The sequence below is a fragment of the Podarcis vaucheri genome, assembly GCF_965113315.1.
Source record: "Podarcis vaucheri genome assembly, chromosome: 2".
Taxonomy (NCBI): Eukaryota; Metazoa; Chordata; class Lepidosauria; order Squamata; family Lacertidae; genus Podarcis; species Podarcis vaucheri.
In genome coordinates this window covers 74,374,560-74,393,242 of record NC_138760.1, presented here as the reverse complement: position 1 = coordinate 74,393,242, position 18,683 = coordinate 74,374,560, and the positions used below count along the sequence as shown (strand labels likewise).

The following is an 18,683-nucleotide window of genomic DNA, read 5'->3' as shown; positions in this document are numbered from 1 at the left end:
ATAGCATTTGGAGGGTAACATGTTCCCCATCCCTGCTCTACTTACTCAAAGAATATTTACTACTAGAAAAGTTAAAAGAGGCTGGGGGGCAAGAAATAGTATTAAATTGGCAGGGCAAAGGGATCAGGCTACATAGGCAACAGCACAAACTTTTGGAGTGGAGTACCCCTTCTACACAGCAACAGGAGTCCCTAAAGTTTGCAAGTCACTTGATGGTCTCAGTTACCTGCTTCCAAACCCCAGAAGTTTGGATCCGTCGCAGCAACAAGAGAGTGTACAATTCATGAGTAGCGAAAAGAGAAGAGTAAGTTTATTGTACAGCTGTAGCACTGTCCAGGTAGAGTCACATGCAGAACAACTGGGCAAGAAACACAGAACCCCCTTTTTATGAATCTTTGAGGGGCAATACAAGGGAATTCAGCACTAACACAGTTAACAGAGATTGCATCCATTAGCAGTGTAGATGGATACTCTCACTGCAAGCATCATCCTGAGACTGGTGGTCAGCATTGCTTGACCAGTTGGTTACCATGGGCACATGATGTTTCTTGGTTACTCTGCAATCAGCTCTGTTCTCAAAATAGTAAAAATGGAAAAATCCCTGATAAGGAAATAGCACCGAAAGCCACAACGTAGCTCTCAAAAGTGGCATGTGGTTCCCAAAACAAGTATATGCTGATATTAATACAACTGGACAGCAGAGCTGATGTCAGGGGGAAAGCACTTGCTGCTTTGGCCTGTGCGCCTTTGAATGCCAGCTTGGCATACCCAGGCGCACACAGGATGGCATTCTGGCATAATAGATTGTTTTTCTTCTTACACCACTGCCTAGCAACCAAGAGGGAGCAAAAATAGGCTTCACAGAGAGAATTTGACTCCATTGTCCTAGAGCTTTTAGCTCTGGTTATCAAACTTTATATGCAGCCTAACTGGTACGTTCAGTTCCTCATAACAAGCATCAATAGCAGCACCTGTGTCATTCACAGTGAGATGTGGCTGTAGCTCCATGGTAAGGCATCTTTTCTGCATGCAGAGGGTCCCAGGTTGAATCCCTTGCATCTCCACATATGGCTGGGAAAGACCCCAATATAAGACCCTGGAAAGCTGTTGTCTGTGTGCAGTGCTAGATGGGCAAATGGTCTGACACAGCATGAAGCAGATTTCTGTGTTCTACATCAGGCTTCCTCAATCTCGGCCCTCCAGATGTTTTGAGACTATAATTCCCATCATCCCTGACCACTGGTCCTGCTAGCTAGGGATCATGGGAGTTGTAGGCCAAAAACATCTGGAGGGCCGAGGTTGAGGAAGCCTGTTCTACATGCTAGGCGAATGTTTGCAAATAGATATGTAACAAAATTAAGAGGAAAGCCACACAATTGTACAGACAGAAGCAGTGTGGGAGTTATAATTGCTCATCACCATTCTCATTGCCAGTAAGTAGGTGCCCCTAACACTTATATAATCACATTACAGCAATAATCGCAATAGTGGTGCATGTGCTATCTGGGAGACAAAATTAATTTTCTCAGATTCATAGCACGGCATGTACAGAATGGGGAATGTGGTATTGCTGCAACTGAAGCACATCCTGGAGCGAAGATGTCTGGGCTCTGCCTAGCCTAGGGGTCAGCAACCTTCTTCAGCCATGGGCTGGTCCACCGTCCCTCAGACCATGTGGTGGGCCGGACTGTATTTTGAAGAAAAAATGAACGAATTCCTATGCCCCACAAATAACCCAGATATGCATTTTAAATAAAAGCACACATTCTACTCATGTAAAAACACCAGGTAGGCCCCACAAATAACCCAGAGATGCATTTTAAATAAAAGGACACATTCTACTCATGTAAAAACATGCTGATTTCCGGACCGTCCGCAGGCGATTGGGCTGCATCCGGCCCCCGGGCCTTAGGTTGCCTCCCCCTGGCCTAGCCAGTGGCTAACAGCTGCATGTTTACTGCACTAACAACTTTGATCATGTGTCCGGAAAAGAATTTCAATCAATATGCATCAGCGTTTACTGCTGTTTTTAATTTTTTAACCTTTCCTGGCTAGGCTGCATTATTTCTTAGAATATGAGTGCAAATTGCTTATACAGTGATGACTCATTGACATGAAAGCTTCCTGCCACATTTCAGGCTGGCTGGGGGCACCTAATCACTGGCTGTGCCTGGCCTTTTGAAGTTCTTGCATTCTGCCTTGAATGTGTAAGCTCAAATCTAATTTAAGTACAGCAGGACATGGACACAGGCAGAAGACAGCACCAAGGAAAAGATCTCAGTTAATTATCCACATTAGCTTGTATGTTCTTGGTCGGCACAAGTTATTCTCATTGCAAATGTCATTTCACAGAATATGCTTGCAGGGACTGTGACGGCAGTAAAAGGGGAGGAAAGAGAGACACAGAAGCAAGGACTATGGGGAGGGGACAGGAAGCAGCAGAGCACAGAAGCCTCACCCTTGACCACTGGCAGCCCCACCTAGCTGTTCCACTAGCTTCTGAGCATGCTGAACACACGTCTGATGTCTTTTGAAGCTTTCCTGCACAACCGCAAGGGATGGAAATGTGCTCTTTGTTAAAATGGAAGCTGAGAGTCTCAGAGTCCTGGGTAGCACTCAGCAGGAGACTGAAGTCACCACCTGACCTGGGCCTCGAGCTGCTCCCCTGGGTGATAGGCCTTCCACATGCACACTGTGCCATCTAGAGAGACCGACACATACTGCAGGGAAGCAGAGAGAAGAACACGTCAGGGTGCAACAGCGCCAGCACCCTCTATGGGGCTGGATTCAGTGTCTCCATGCAGTGCATCGATCACCGATAGTCCTCACTCATGTGGGTCTTCAGACTGCATTGGTCTCCCATCCAACTGCATAGCAGACTAGAGTGGGCGGCACCAGCCTGGGATCCGCTATCAGTGCAAGCCAAGCTAGGATATCAGAACAGGATTTCCTCCTGCCACATTGCACCGTCCTGATACGCATGTGGGTGTGTGGGTGTACTTCTCCACAACTGACAGATTTGCATTAAAGCAATCAGTAAGGAAGCTACTTTTTTTTTAAAGAGTATGCTAAAAAAAAGTTAGTTGGCCAAAGACCCAAGTGACATTTGGTCAGACACCCAGCATGATTTAAGGAACAACACTATAAGCCACATATGTATTCTGCTTCTGGCATGGCTGGCTGTGCACAAATCAAGTCTGGGCCCCAGAATCCTCAGCAATATCCTCAGGACTCTGAGAGGCACACTCATGGCTTAAGCAGTGAGCCAACTCACTGTGTGCACATCTGACTTCCCATGTTCAGCTTCAGAACAGGGCCTGCTGGACCCATCTCATCCAGCATTCTGTTCTCACAGCTGTCAGGCAGGTGCCTGTGAGAAATCCACGAGCAGGATCTGAGTGCTTCCCATGTGAACAGAGAATACACAACAGAATCCTGTAGCAACTTCTGAGGCATATTCTTAGCTTGTAGAGGTTGCCCTTGCCTGCCCCACAAAGGATGGCTATTGCTGGCCTAGATACAAGCTAGAGGGGGGCAGCCATGTTTGTTCCCTCAGTATGATTCAGCTTATTGTCAGCCACTGTTAGAGAAGCCAGACAGAAACAGAAAACTGATAATTATTTCTTCAGTCCACCCCTTGGCTGTGCGATGATAGGTAAACGTCTTGTAAACTGCTTTGAATTCTAAAATAAAAAAGGATACACTTCCCCCTCTCCATTAAGTACTAGTTTGTTTGTAGGAGGACTGGAAGTGCAATATAATACCCTATTTAAACAACAAGAATACAGCATGGAGACAATCTTTTGGTAGTGCTGCCCAGCTCAAAAGTGGGCAGGACCTCACTAAATGTCATCAACATGCAGCTGGCTCTCTGAACAGGATGCTGATAGATACAGACTAGGCACATGGCTCCAATATGCACCATCACAGTATATGCATTCCTTTGTGCTGGTCCATTCATGACTTAGACCTAAGAGTGGGGAAACTCCCAGCCCCCAGCTTTCTTGACCTTTTCCCCTAGTGGGTGGTCCCTGTCTCTCCTACCTGCTCCATTTCTGGGACATGGATGAGTCCCTTGACGGAATCTTGGTGCCCTGTGTAACTTTGCACCTGCACTCCAGAATTTGGATCATAAACCCTGCAGGGAGAAAAAGGCAGAGCCATCAGCCTGTTCAAAGATGTGCTGCCTCTCATCCCTTTCCTTTCCGCCACCAGCCTCCTTATGCAGGGGCTACCTGATGGTATCATGGACCCCTGCAAGAATGCAGCCATTGACCTGGTCGATGCAGAGGCAAGTGATCCCTCTGGAGGCTCTCAGGTTCTGCACACAGCATCCACCATCTTCGCTCTGTGTTAAAAAGAAAAATCCTATCATCCCTGCTGCTGAAGGAAGACTCTCTGGTCATTCCCCAGAAAATGTTTCTGCCTGATCTGTATAACTCCCCCCAAAACTTATTGGTCCAGAAATTCAACCAAGTTCTTCAGCAACTAGCCCAAAGTTTTCCTACCTCCCTGCTAGCGAATATACCCAACGTATGAAAGTCACCATCTGATTAAGGGCTTACCCAGAGCCGAATGGAGCCATCTGCAGCACCGCTAACCCACTTGTCCTCTAGTGGGTGCCAGACCAAGGCTACGACAGCGGCTTTGTGCCCACAGAGCTCAGCCAGGAGCACCAGATCAGCACAGTGAGGATTGAAAGCACAGATAAAAACTCTGCCAGTGCTAGAAGAGAAAGCAAATTCCCTCCTGCCCGGTCCAGGAGGGTGTGGGCTGTGGATGCGGGGATGGCAAAAGACATGGCAAAATCGAATTAGCGGCCCTGGGCCCAAAGATTAGGTTCCTGCAGGAGTGGCTTCATCCTTTCCATTACTGTTGTCCCCCACCCCCACTTTTCAGCAACACATCTCTCCTGCTTGGGAGGCCTCAAAGTGCTGTTTGAGAACATTCCGTGGCTTCTCCACCTTTCAAATAAGCAGGCAGACAGAATCACCCACCTCTTTGGGGAGTAGGCCATATCCAGGATGGGCCCGTTGTCCTCAGGTAGACTGGAAAAGGCATTTTGCAAAGAGTGGTTGTGCAGGTCCCAAAGACACAGCTTTCCATCCCATCCTCCACTGAGCTACAATGAAATACACCAAGGTGAAGTCTTGCTTTGCAATGCTGCCCCTCCTTGCAGTGTGTGTGTTCTCTCTCTCTCTCTGGCACTGGCACTCACCCACATCCCCTCTCCTCCCTATATGTGCCATGCAGGCTCTTCCTACAGCATCTCACTTTCTTCCACTCTCTCCCTGCTGCCCATCAACAGAGACTGGGCTGCCTCATACAATGCCATCCAAGTCCATTCTACAGTTCACTCACCAGGTAGGGGAAGTACAGTCCAGCATCGCCGCCTGCCACGGCAAGTGCCGTCACCATGCCCGTGTGCCCGCACAGCACCGTTCTGCAGGTGAAACCTATTTAAGGCAGTACTGGCATGAGAGAGGCAGTAGCAGGATGGAGAAGAGGAAAAAACAGGGTCTGGAATCTCTTACACACTCAGGAGGTGGCTTCCCAAAAAACGAGCCTGCAGTGCTTTTTATCCCCAGCTTGACCCTACTCCAAGAGGAAGAAAGGTGGGGAGGCACCAGTACCAAATAAAAACTAGAGAAACTAGATGAAATAAACTAGAGAAACATTCAGTGCCCCAGCCTGGTTTGAAGGGAGATTTCATCAGGGACACTGAGGTGTACAACAAGTGGACTCAGCCACTTTTTCGTTTGTCCTGTTTGCACAGGTCTCAGTGGTTTCCCACTTGTTCAGTGAATTCTAGGCATGAGTCCAAATGATTTTGCCTGCCCCCTGTTGCTTTTCCCTGGAAAACCCCTGGAAAATTGGAACAAATGACAATCCACAAAAAACCTGATTGCCGTTTGTTCTGATTCAGCGCTAAACCATGGGTTTTCTGGGGGGGGGGGGAGTGGCAGAGCAAGTGGAAGTGAGGATGACCCCAGTGTCCTATACAGTGCTCTGGTTCATTTGGTCACGGACCATGGTATAGGCCTGCCAGGACAGCTGCCTTGTGTGGTGACTCCAGGTGGTAGCTTCTCAATGAATGACTCCACCCACTTAGGCTGACTATTGGAGCCTCCTAGACAGCAAAGAGTGTAAGGGGGCTTCCTGGTCCAGTTGAGGCTTGCTTGAGCAACAAAGTCTTCCTGAGCTCTGGTGGGTTCCTGCAGCCTTGGCTGGTCTTTGGCCCTGACTCGCTTGCCACTCCTGATCTTCCTTCTAGACTCTGACTCACAAGTTTTCATTTGGTTCTGGCTTACTCTTCAGTCCTAACTACCGGCTTGTCTCAGACGACCCTTGATCCAGCCCTGCCTCCATCTAAGCTTGCAATCCTCACCCCAGTTACTTGGGAATATGCCCCAATGAATTTAATAGAACTTAATAGGCATGGTTAGGATTGGGCTGTGAAGTGTACTTGTGGAAGGATACATTCAAAGTGCATTGGGCCATTCAGTGTTTACTTTTGTGCACCTTTGAAGCATCATCTCTTTTTCTTTCCCCTCTGAGTTTACTCCAAACCACTTTCTTCACCTGCTACACAACTGCTTGAAGTGCCCTGGGTCTTCTCATCTTGAACACAGCTTGATGCCAATGTTTCAGAATTTTGATCCAACACAGGTGGGCATTGCTACAGCATGGGATGAAAATAGCAAACCATTAAGGGAACCTTCCTCTAGGAGAAATGTCACCCACTTCTTTTTTGTTTGTAATCCAAGGGAATTTTCTGAGCCAAAACCTGTGCTGCCATGCGGCTCCTAGTTGGCTCGGTTAAATAAATGTGGCTGGCTGGTTTATCTTTCTTATCTTGGAGGACAGAGGCCATTCACTTCCTGTGGCTTACCTGCAAGCACATGTCTTCTGTCTTCCATCCAAGAAGCAGAGGCTAGGCAGCGGTTTGTACTCACCTCGGCAGAAGGTTCCGGGATGAAGCTCTCAAACTCCCAGAGATAAATGTTCCCATCAGCTGCCGACACCACCAGGATATTCAACTCTTCAGCAAAGAGAGCCCTGGCAAAGGCCCAGGGCTTCATTAGCAAGGCAGCAACTACCTTTCATCTGTCATTTCACAGCCAACATTACAGAAGCCAACTCTCCCCCCCCAAAATTAAATCATGCCTTGTTCTGGCCACCTTGGTGACCATCATCCCTGACCATTAGTCATACTAGCAAGGGATGATGGGAGCAACAATATCTGGAGCATCAAGGTTGTCCAGCCCTGATGCAAAGCAAATGGTGAAGGTCTGCCTGATCCCCAAGGAAGAAAGGGCAGTCCCTCGGTCTCTTCAAGACAAATTATGCTGTTGCCTCTCTGCTACAGTAGCACATACGCTTGGGCAGAGCGCAATGACAGTTACCTAGTGAAACCTATGCTTCCTTTTCGCATGTCTTTCGCTGCACTTCGGAACCTGGTGTAGCCACTCTGCTGCCCAGCGGAGGCCTTTCCTGGCTTTCGAGGGGAATCTGGACGAGGCTGTGGCTTCTCCTTGCCATCCTCCTCCCTCTGCTGTGCCAAGGGGCCTCTTCTTTCCAGTTGGGCTTCACTTAGGTGGAAGGACTCCCTGCTGAAAGAAACAGAGAAACACAGGATGTGTGGGGGGGAGTGTAGACCTGTGGCTGTGGACAGGGTTGTGGTTGAGGATGGGTGAGAAGGCTGGGAGCTCACAACGGCATGCGGGGCAGATGGCTGCATGGCTGCAGGACTGGAGCAGGCGGAGAATGGGCAGCTGCAGAGGGCAGGGAGCACGAGGGACTAGGGTGGGCAGGTGTCTGCTTGTCCGCAAGCATCTCATCTTTGTACAGCACTACTAACCATGACACTGTTAGAGCCAGATGCTGGAGAAGAACAACTTTTTGAAACTCCACCACAGAGATGGGAAATTTGCGACCCTCCTGATGTTGCTGGACTCTTAAGTCCCATCAGTCCCTGCCAGGGTGGCTGATTGACAGGGATGATGGGAGTTGTAGTCCAACACCCCCCTGACTTAGTGAGAGATGGCAAGGGAGACTCCTCCCAGATCACAGCATTCCTCCAACCACGTCTCTTCCAGGGGCTTGTGTTCTAGGCCAATGGCAGCTAATGACCAAGGGTAACACATTTAGTAGTTAAGCTCCTCTATTATTCTGGAAACCAGTAGATAGCTTCTATCTGGACACCAAATAGCACAGACCTGCTACACTACAGAGTCTCCTCTGGCAGGGGCTGTGCTTCTTCTCCTTACCAACAGAAATCTGCTGCTCTTAGGCCAGCCTCTGCTCACTGCTGTACCTTGCAATAGGGGCTTCCCCAACCCATGACACCCACCAGGGACTGGCATCTCTTCTTGGTCTGTGGGGATGAAACCTTACCTGTAGATGAAGGGAGAGATGTAGCTCTTCTCCCACTTCTGTAGCATCCCACTGCTGTCCCCACTGAAGAGCAAAACGGGCTCCTTTTTGGCTGGTGGAGATACATTCAGAAGTTCAAGCAGGGGCTTCAGAAAGCCAGACAAAGGTTTTATTGCTGGACACATAAAACTCAACCCCGGCTCTTGTCCCAGCCAGATAAGGCTCTTCTAGCTTTGAACCTCACCTGACGGAGCTTGTGCATCTGGGGCTGGAGCTGTTGAAGTTAGATATATATATATATATATGGCTGCTTACCATAAGCTAGGCATTCTAGGGGGTGTTTGCAAGGCAGCACTGTCAGGCATCCCAACTCGCTGTAGCGCCAGACGAGTATTTGCTGTGGCTTTGCTGTGCCTGGAAGAAGGGAAAGTTCTGTGTTTCTTAAAATTACTTGGGTTATTCTAAAAAGCTCTTGCCATCCACTGAGCCTTATAATATCTCTGAAGAAGCTGAGTGGGAAATCGCCTTGTGTTAAATTAGAAAAGCATGCATAGATCTCACAACACCTGTTTGCATGAAACCGGAATCTCTGGATATAAATCTGGGACCTGTGGTGGGAACCAACAGGAACATAAGAAGAGCCTGCTGGATTCCCACAACAATTAACCAGATGCCCATGGGAACATTTAGTCTCTCCTAAGTGCTAAACCCAAACTGGGTCTGAATGCAATAAGCACATGAGCCTACCAAGGTCACCACCTGGTTCTGTGATGAAAGCCCTTTTTTGTACTAATTAATCAATTTTTACTACTTTTATATCACGCCTTTCCTTCAAGGTAAAGGGACCCCTGACCATTAGGTCCAGTCGTGGCCAGCTCTGGGGTTGCGGCGCTCATCTCGCTCTATAGGCCGAGGGAGCCGGCGTCCAGCTTCCGGGTCATGTGGCCAGCATGACTAAGCCGCTTCTGGCGAACCAGAGCAGTGCACAAAAACACCGTTTACCTTCCCACTGGAGCGGTACTTATTTATCTACTTGCACTTTGACGTGCTTTTGAACTGCTAGGTTGGCAGGAGTAGGGACTGAACAACGGGAGCTCACCCTGTTGCAGGGATTCGAACCGCCAACCTTCTGATCAGCAAGTCCTAGGCTCTGTGGTTTAACCCAAAGCGCCACCTGCATCCCCCTTCCTTCAAGGAGTTCAGGGCAAAAGACCTAGTTTACTCACCCCGTGTTTTCCTCACAACAATCCAGTGGCATAAGCTAAACTGGGAGAGGGTGATTGGCCAAGGAGGCCCAGCAAGCTTTGTGGCTGAGTGGTGGAATGAACCTGGATGTCTCCAATGCTAATTCAATGCTCTCACCACTGGGTGCCATACTGTTCTAGTATCTTCCACTAAAGCTATTTTCTCCTAACTGCATGAAAGGACATGGCCTACAGATAAGAAGAGATGCTGAATCTAACATTGGTGGCTGAGAGACCAGGTGAGGCCTTGTATTGCAGATGTTGGGGGGGGGGCATCTGAAGAACTCACCTATCACATGCCTCGAGTCTGGCAGGCTGAGAAGCTGCTGAAGAGCAGGCCCATCTTTCTGTCGGCCTTGGAATGTGGATATGAACTGTGAAACCTGAAAGCAGATCAGCACAAAGAATTCAGAACAGAATTCAGAACATTTAATACCTGTTTCTCCTTATTCTTCCTATAAATGTGGAATGGTACACAAGAGCCATCTTTACTTAGGGGTCAAAGACCTATCAAAAAGAGCTGTGCCAGTTCAGTGGACTTTTGAGCTTTGTTGAGCACATGACAGAACTTGGGAGGGAACTGTGAAATGCAGTTGGACCTGGTATTGAAAGCTACAAAGAAATGTAATCTTTGAGTATGTTTTTGGGGGAGTTTGCAGATCCAGGAATACAGTGTTAGAGGCGCTAATGGCTTTTGAAGCATCCACCCAATGGAAATAGCAATTGAAAAACATGTTCAGGAAGAGGCCCTGAGAATGGGAGGATACAACAGCTAAGGAAATGAGAAGAGACAGGATTTAATCTTCAGTGTATCTGCCATCTGGAAGAGGATCAGAGTAATTTTTCAATATAAAACGGCTGTGTATAGTTTTTATGTCATCTGTATCGTGTCATTAATCAGGCAAAATGGGTCTGATCTGTCAAGGTAAGGCAGCTTGTTAAAAGAAACGTGCTCCATCAAAGAGTGGTTTTTTTGACATGGGTAATTTTTCATATGATAAAAACTAATCAATATGAGGTGCTGAGGCCAACTAAGGACAGGCAATTCTACAAGGAAAAATCATCCCATAGAACAGCTCCCATAGGAACAGGGGACATTACGTACGTTGTTCCAGGTCAGTTTATTTATCTATCTATCCAGCCCAGTATTTAATACTCTGAGTGGCAGCAGCTCCTTCGGGTCTCAGGAATTGATTGCTCCCATTACCTAGGTCATTTTAAGTGGAGATGCCAGGGACTGAACCAGGGGCCTTTTTTTTTGACACGCAAAGCTTACTATTGTACCCTCCCCTCACAAGGCACTGGTCCCCAGGCATCTTTTACTGGTAACCACCAATAAGCCAAATAATGCCATGCATGGAGCACTAGGCTGCATGGCAGGCTTTAAATTGACTTCCAAGTCTGGAAATCTGTCCCAGGCAAAATGGCACGTTAGCACATTCTGCAGAACCAAGTGATAAAGCTTTTGTGAGCTGCCCTGCTTCAGGCTGCTGTGGGTTGAGGATGGCACACTTGAATACGCCCCATGCAACTTTCACTCCTGCAGTATGAAGTAACAGCCCATGAAAAGGCACCCTACAAAATCCTGCTTCATGTGTAACATGGGTGAGCAACAGGATCCTGGGCTTATCGGTCCCCATTTGCACAGCATGGCCAAACCCTTGGCAGCAATTGTTTTCCACTAGGACTGTGGCCTTGCTGGAATAAAACAAAAAACTGGACAATGCTAGCTTATATAGTCTTAATGCACGTGCCTAATATACTAAGACTGCGGGCAAATGTGGGAGTTGATTGGCGCAGCCTGGTAGCGCATGTGGAGAGAGTCAGCTGGCTTATCCTCTTGGCCACAATTCACAAAGACAGAAAAGGAAATAAAACACACCGGGGCCTTTTGCCCTCCCTCCCTATGCTAGTTGAGGCGGACGCAATGCTAATCCATCACCAGTAGAGGGCTCCTTATAATAACAAGTTCATTGATCCTTAGGCGGAGGTGTACATGGAAATGCCACACTTAAGTCGCTCACTATTTCCCCAGACTGAGGCTCATAGAGGGTGGGCTGGGTTGTGCCACTGGTGATCCAGACGATGCCAACAGATGCCACGTAGCAGAGTCCAGTAATGTTCCCGGTGAAGGGGCCAAGGCGCTGGATGAGCTTCCCATCCTGGGACCAGATGCCAACTGTCTGGTCAAAAGAACCTGAGAGCACTCTGCAGAGGAGATCACAGACCAGAGGGAGGGTCAGGGAAGCAGGACTTTGGTAGTGCAGTGGAGGAGCAGGGCTGCGCTTGCATTTCCCAAGCAAAGACTTCACACCCTCTATATAAACCCAAGGCTCCCTTTCTAGTGAATCATTGAAAGCAGGAGAAAATATAACCTTTCTTTTTTCTTTAAGCAAAGTGTTCTTATTTTACACTTCCCCAAGCGGAACACACTCAAAGCCTCTCCCTCCTGGCCAGAGGTTCGGGTAACATCCTGTGGCTTCCAGTTCCTCTTTGTGGTAAACGTCATTCTTCCAGAGCCCTCTGGCTCTAGATTTGCCACTTAGAGCCCCAGCCTCTGCAACAGAAATCCATTCAGAGAAGGAGGCATCTCCTCCCGCTTCTCCTTTCCCCATCACCATGCTAACTTCTCAGGAAAGGAAGGAAGCTGCAAAGGGAGGGGGAGGGAAAGGAGGAGGGAGCAAAACCCAAATAGTATTTTTTTTATTAAAAAAATGGAGAAGAAATATAACCCAGGAAACGTGAATCAGAGGGGGCGGAGGCAGGAATTAAGGACTGTAAGGGAAGAGAATTTATGCAGAGTACATTATAAAAGGTGGTAGGTGTGCATTCAGCGCACAGTGATTCTCGCTTTCTGTATGTGAGAGCGAATTTAGCTCATCCTTGTTCCTTCAATTGTATGCTTCCATCCACACCACAGCAGATCTCTTTGGGCAGCAGGAGTTACCCTTTTGAAGTGACTAAAGAGGGAATCCTGCTTTGTCTCGTTTCCCTGTCCTTATGCCAGAATGAGGAACTTTTTTCAGCCCGAGTGAGAGGCCACATTCTCTTCCTGGGGCCTCATGCCAGCAGTGGGCAGAGTCAGAGGCAAAAATGGGCAGAGTCATTGGTATGACTCCTACCTTTCCTACAGTAACAGCCAGAGGTTTCTACGCATGCCCACAGCATGCCCACATCCAGGCGAACAAGAGGCATTGTCGCAACTCAACAGCATATTCTTGCCATGCAAAAGCACTTGAGGGGGATGTAGCAGGATCAGTCAAGGGCACCGCTTGTGGATGGAGGTGGGTGGCCTGGGACAAGTCCCAGGAGTCATTCAAAGAGGCCTGGAGGTCTACCCCTGGCCCTGGCTCTGAGGTTTCCCACCTCTGTTCTACATAAGAATTGTGGCACCAGGAAGCTGCCATGCAAGTACAACATAAGACTATCCTTCAGCACAAAAGTCTCCCCTCAGTCCGCTGCTGCTAGTACCTAATTGGCTACTCTTGCCTAGTACCTTCCTGTTTGGGGGGAAGGAGAGTCAATTTGATGCTGACCGGCCATGGGTCACGTAGCAGGAGAGCACCTCTTGACAAAGGCCTTCACACACACAACCCATTATCCAGATCCCACGGCCTAGGTGGCCTGCCCTTTGCACTGAGCTTGTACCTCGTGGTTTCTTGCTGCCGCACCAGAAGCAGGTGAGTGATGGCTGCACGATGGGCACGTGGGATGCAGTGCTTGGTTGTCAGGCCCTTCCTGCCTGGAGTCTGATAGGTGTCAAAGATCAGCAGCTTCTTGTCGTACCTGGGAAGGGAAGGGAGTGTTGGATCTACTGAAGCCGGACTCTGAGGCTGGTGTGGCTTAAACCTCCCCATAGTGGGAGAGAGGGAGCTTTGGTTTCGAAGCAGAGCTGCAGATTCCCTCCTTGGGAAAATGTGTATGACTCACTGCTTTGTCCTTCACAGTCATCCAGAAACCACATTATTACTGTCACCTTGCAGGAGACCATCTCACTCCCTTCCAGCAGGGCCTGTTTGATAAGGTTCTGCATGACATGAGTCATATGATAGAAGCATTTCACAAAGCTGCAAGTATCACAGAGGGTCTGTACTTTGAACCCATCTGCAGACGGAGCCCATTCTTCACTCCCGCAACGCCCAACTTACCCTGCTGTGTATATTTGGTTGTCCAGGCAGGCGATGCAGGACACGATGTCTGTGTGTGTGTGCTCGGAAAAGCCCTGGGCCATGTGGACCACGTGGCCCGATTCTCTCCTTTCATCCAAGGGGAAAGCCATCAGGCGTCCCTTGCTGCCACAGAGCAGGAGATGTCGAGCCAGGCTGATGGACAAGGCGAAGATAGGGTAGCCTAGCTGGGGGGGGGGTGTGAAAGCGGGGACTGGCTTGAGCGCAGGAAGACTGTGCACAAAATAATAGGCTCTAGGGACTCAGGGAGGCAATACTGCCTAGTTCTCACTTTGCAAGAGTCTCTGGAAGGGCCTGGTCTTACATAGATTTTATCGGAGTTAGACCAGCAGGGCACTCGAGGCCCAGAAGACAGCAAAATCTAATCCTGTTTTCAGTGCTTTTTAAAAAAGAAATAAAAGGTGCCGGTACTCACCATGAAGTTGCTGCATTAAGTGCCACACTTTTAACATTTGGTGTTGGGGGGGGGGGAGGTGTTGGCACCGAAAACCCTTGCGTACCCCCAAGAAGAAAGCACTGCCTGTCTTGCAGAATGAACATTACACTTCAAGGGCTCAAATATTTTATTTATTCATTACATTTCTATATGGCCCTTCATCCAAAGATTGAGGGTGGTTTACAAAATAAAAACACAAAAATGTACAGCATACTAACAAAAACAATACCCCTCCCCCAGCTGAAAAGGTCATAGATTGTTTAGTTAGCCAAACAATATTTAGGAATCTGCCTTCTACCCCAGGGACAGGGAACCTGCAGCTCTCCATTTGTTGTTGGACTACAACTCCCATCATTCCTGAGGCTTGGCTGGGGCTGATGGGAGTTCTGGAAGGCCACTGCTTAGGCACTCCAGGTCTGCACTGACTGGCAGCAGCTTTCCAAGGTGTCAGACAGATGTCCTTTCCAGCGCTACCTGGAGAAGCCAGGAATTGAGCATGGGGCTTCCTGTATGCAATGCATGTGCTCTGCTCCTGAGCTGCAGTCCTTCGTGGGAATACTGGTTGGGGGAAGTTCCCCTTTATCCTCACAAGCCTCAGTTAGTAGGTGCAGAAAGTGAGATCTCTACCTAAATTGCAGCTGCAGCATCCCAGGAACCCCCAGAATTCCTTGAGCAGCAAGAGCTTAGCACAATCACTCTGTGACAGGGTTTCCCATACTTGGGGCTCCAGCTGTTTTTGGACTACAATTCCCATCATCCCTAGCTAGCAGGACCAGTGGTCAAGGGTGATGGGAATTGTAGTCCAAAAACAGCTGGAGACTCAAGTTTGGTAAACCCTGTTCTGTGATATCTGGTCAATTCCATGCAATGACTTACAAACTTCAGAAAAGCAACTGTGTCATTATTCTTGGCCTGCCCTGACTCCAGGATGTAATACGGTGTGGTTCTTACCAGGATGCGGTCAAGAACAGTGCCGCCTACAGCCCACACAAGCACGGAGCCATCATTGGAAGAAGAGAAGAGGAGTCGTGCCTGCACCCAGGACTGGAAGTGGGTGACTCGGCCCGCATGCTCCTTGGCGCAGAGGGACATGCGCCCATTCTCCACATCCCACCATTTGATCACTCCATCTATCAGGGCAAGAAGGGTGACAATACAGCTTGTTTAGCTAGGAGCTCATTTCGGAAGGAACGTCTCCAGCTCATTTGGAGAGAGATGCCTTAAGGAAAAACCTGACGGGTTTTGAATGAGGGCACTGTGCTAGCATGACATTCCCTGATGAGAACTCAAGCATAAATTCAGAGGTCATATGGGGACATGAGCTGAAAGCATGTAGATAAGATGGAAAGCAGACTCTTGGTTCAGGTGATAGATATACTGTGTTTTGGGCTGTACTCTTGTTGTGGGGATGGAAATGGTGGTCTATTATGTGATGTAACTGTCCAAGATTTGGGCATGTTGTACAAAGCAGGCATGGAAGTTGGGTAGAATTTAATGCTGTAATGCTCACAAAGAACTAGAAAAATGTACCTCCCTAGCTAGGACTCACCTTCAAAGCCTGTGAGGCACTCCCGTCGGGCTGAATGGTAGCCGAGAGCTGTTATGGGGCGGCGATGACGTTCTTTCACCTTCAGATGCTCTTGCATAGCCATGACTGAGATTAGGGCCAGAGAACGTGGTTCCCCAGGGTCACCCTTCTGGCAGATTTCCAAGGCCTTTGGGGGAAGTCGGCTTGTTTGGCGAGGACCTCCCAATCGACAGAAATTGTGTAACCTGAAATTGCCGCTAAGTAGCAGGCTGGAAGCAGCCTCAGTATAATGAGCCGGCTTGCTAATAGTTTCCCTAGGGAATCTTCTCTGGACCCATTAAAAAACAAGCAAACCCAAGACTTGCCCTATGAACTTTTACCTGCAGAAAGCTTTTCTTGACTGGGTGAGAAAAGTTGTACCATCTCAACTTTTCTCCTCTAACCTGCTGATTAAGGGACTCTTGCCCTCCTAGGGGCTTTGTGTCATCCTATAAGAGCGAAGAGGGTCTGCTGAGTCCTGCACACGCATCCACCTCTTCCTCTGCGCGCGCGCTCTCTCCGCTCCCTTCCTGCGCCCATCTGATGAGGGAGAGGCGACGGTTCCCTCCACAGCTTCCCACCCTTTCCTCAGGCTGCTTCCTTCGCAGTCTCTGGGGAAGAAAAGAACCAAGCGGCAACGCGGCGCCCTCCGCCTCCTTCCCGAGACTTGCCCGAATACGCAGCGCGCGCACCAAGGCGCCCGGGGACGTTTCTTCGAAGGCTCCGGCTGTGGCGCCTGTGGAGAGAGAGATGAAGTCGGATTTCTCGTTTATACTTCCTGCTCCTGTCTCCATGGAAATGCAGAGAGGGCGGGAAGGAGCCAATGCCGGGGCTCCCGCCTTGCTGCGGCTTTTGGGCGTCGTGAGAGGCCAAAGCAGAGCCGCCGAGTCTCCCAGGCGCCAGGGTCGGCCTTCGCGTGCAGCCTGGGAGAACCGCGCGCGACTGAAAGGCTGGCCTCTTCAAGGGCTCGGCCGGGTCACCTTTCCCTAACACCCGGTGTGGTGCAGGGAGGGCAGCTGCCCCCCTCCCCAATCAAGTAAATAAATAAAAATACTTAACTAACTGAGCAATTGCGTCGCATATAGCTCGGTTCTGCCCCGCCCAACAAAAGTCCTGCGCCCCGCCTTAACATAAATCCTGGCTATGCCCATGACTTGCATTTTAATTTTCTTTCTTTAACGAGAGTAATATACTGCTTAATCGACAAAAACCTCTAACAAAGCAGCGTTGTTGTTATTTACTTCATTTATGAATGCAATAAATGGACTTAATGCAGCACAGAGTATGGAGCTCGCTCTTCCTAGGAGGCAGTGATGGCCACCAACTTGGATGGCTTTGAAAGAGGATTAGACAAATTCATGGGAGAAGAAGGCTATCGGTGGCCATTAGCCGTGATTGGCTATGCTCTATGTCCACAGTTGGAGGCAGCAATGATTCCCAATAACAGTTGCATCTCTCCCTCTCTCTCTCTCTCTCTCTCTTGAACAGGTTCCCTGGGTCTTTTCTCCCTGTAAATATGGACAATCAGCTTCATAGTCCTTACAACACAGTCCCTTTTTGTTGCAATAGACTAAGCCCTCTCTGGAAATTGCATAGGCCTTGTATCACAGCACAACTGATAACATTGTGCATAACAGTAACTGCACAAATCTCCCATTATGAGGAAAGACCCCATCTGGTGTATTGTACCTCTGGAGGCAACAACCAGCATGAAGTTCACTGGGAATGTGGATATAATTTGAAGCGCCATAGAAGATACAAGTCAAATGAACAGTAAGAGAATGGAATATTATGAAAATAAAATATGAAAAAATTGGCTGCTGCAGTACTAAAAAGGAATGCAATTTGCAACCTAAACATTTGCTGGAATGTCAGGCATGAATATTAAGTACTTGCTGAAGTACTATATATAGATACAAAACATAGCCAAGTAGGAGAGAACCACCCACAATCATTGTCCAAAGCTTGAAAAATTCAGACAAGTAGCAGATCCATTCTTCCTGCCTCTTGCTCCAGTTGCATGACATGATCTAGAAAAGTGACAAGATGATTGCAGCACATATGACAGGAAGGAGGGGGATGTGGGCCTTCATGTCACAGAGTCCAACAAAGCTGGAATCGAAAGCACTTGTATGCATTAATACACTTTCCAGGTGGGCCAGAGTCTTTCTCAAGGAACAGAGGCACTGGTACCTTTCTGGCTGTAAGTGTGGAGGGTGAGCAACCCTTTTCCTCTTTGGGACAACCTTCCAGGGCACAATGCAAATAAGTGGGGGGCAGGTGGAGCAATTAATACAATTTTTTCCTTTGTACACTTGGCTGGCTTCCATATACCCTCACACACTCCTCTCCAGAGATGGAAAAACGCGTCAACTTTGGCTTTCCCAATTTTTCATTTTCCCACTCCCACCAGCATCCAGATTCCTCTGCCGAGGAACCAAGAGAGGTGCATTTTTTGTACTCGCCCATCTGTGCTACAGGAGGGAGCCAACCCCCTGACCCCACCATCCACCAGCCTATCTTGGATGGCAACGTTTTTGTTGTCTGTTGAGAACTACCTGTTATAAATTACCACCAGAAGCATATTTTCCATAAATAGAGTGTTTTCTTCATGACTGATGCAGTCCATATAGAACCTGGGAACTTTTACCTGACAGATTGATAGACGTCACAGGTCTATCTATTATGATATCTATTATCTATTATTATTATTATTATTATTATTATTATTATTATTATTATTATTATTATGTAGTCTGCACATAAATGATGGGTGCATGTGGTCAATTTTACTTTAGACTTTGAACATTTGTTTTTAACCCAGTGCTCACTGCAAGCACTAATTACACATCTTCACAGGCAATCTTGAGAAT

At 48.4% G+C, this 18,683-nt stretch overlaps 1 protein-coding gene across 1 annotated transcript; it reads right to left on the bottom strand.

Moving 5' to 3' along the window:
* Positions 1-288: 288 nt before the first annotated feature.
* Positions 289-16,715, bottom strand: LOC309527189 (uncharacterized protein). Its single transcript, XM_082213774.1, has 18 exons — positions 15,793-16,715; positions 15,195-15,373; positions 13,769-13,974; positions 13,269-13,406; positions 11,645-11,828; positions 9,910-10,003; positions 8,692-8,790; positions 8,398-8,488; positions 7,407-7,613; positions 6,957-7,059; positions 6,583-6,679; positions 5,362-5,456; positions 4,998-5,122; positions 4,566-4,725; positions 4,236-4,348; positions 4,045-4,138; positions 2,646-2,720; positions 289-1,687 (listed from the first exon to the last, which is right to left on the bottom strand). The coding sequence occupies exons 1-18, from the start codon at positions 15,893-15,895 to the stop codon at positions 1,640-1,642; spliced, it is 2,211 nt and encodes a 736-aa protein (XP_082069900.1). The 5' UTR covers positions 15,896-16,715; the 3' UTR covers positions 289-1,639.
* Between the last annotated feature and the right edge of the window lie 1,968 nt (positions 16,716-18,683).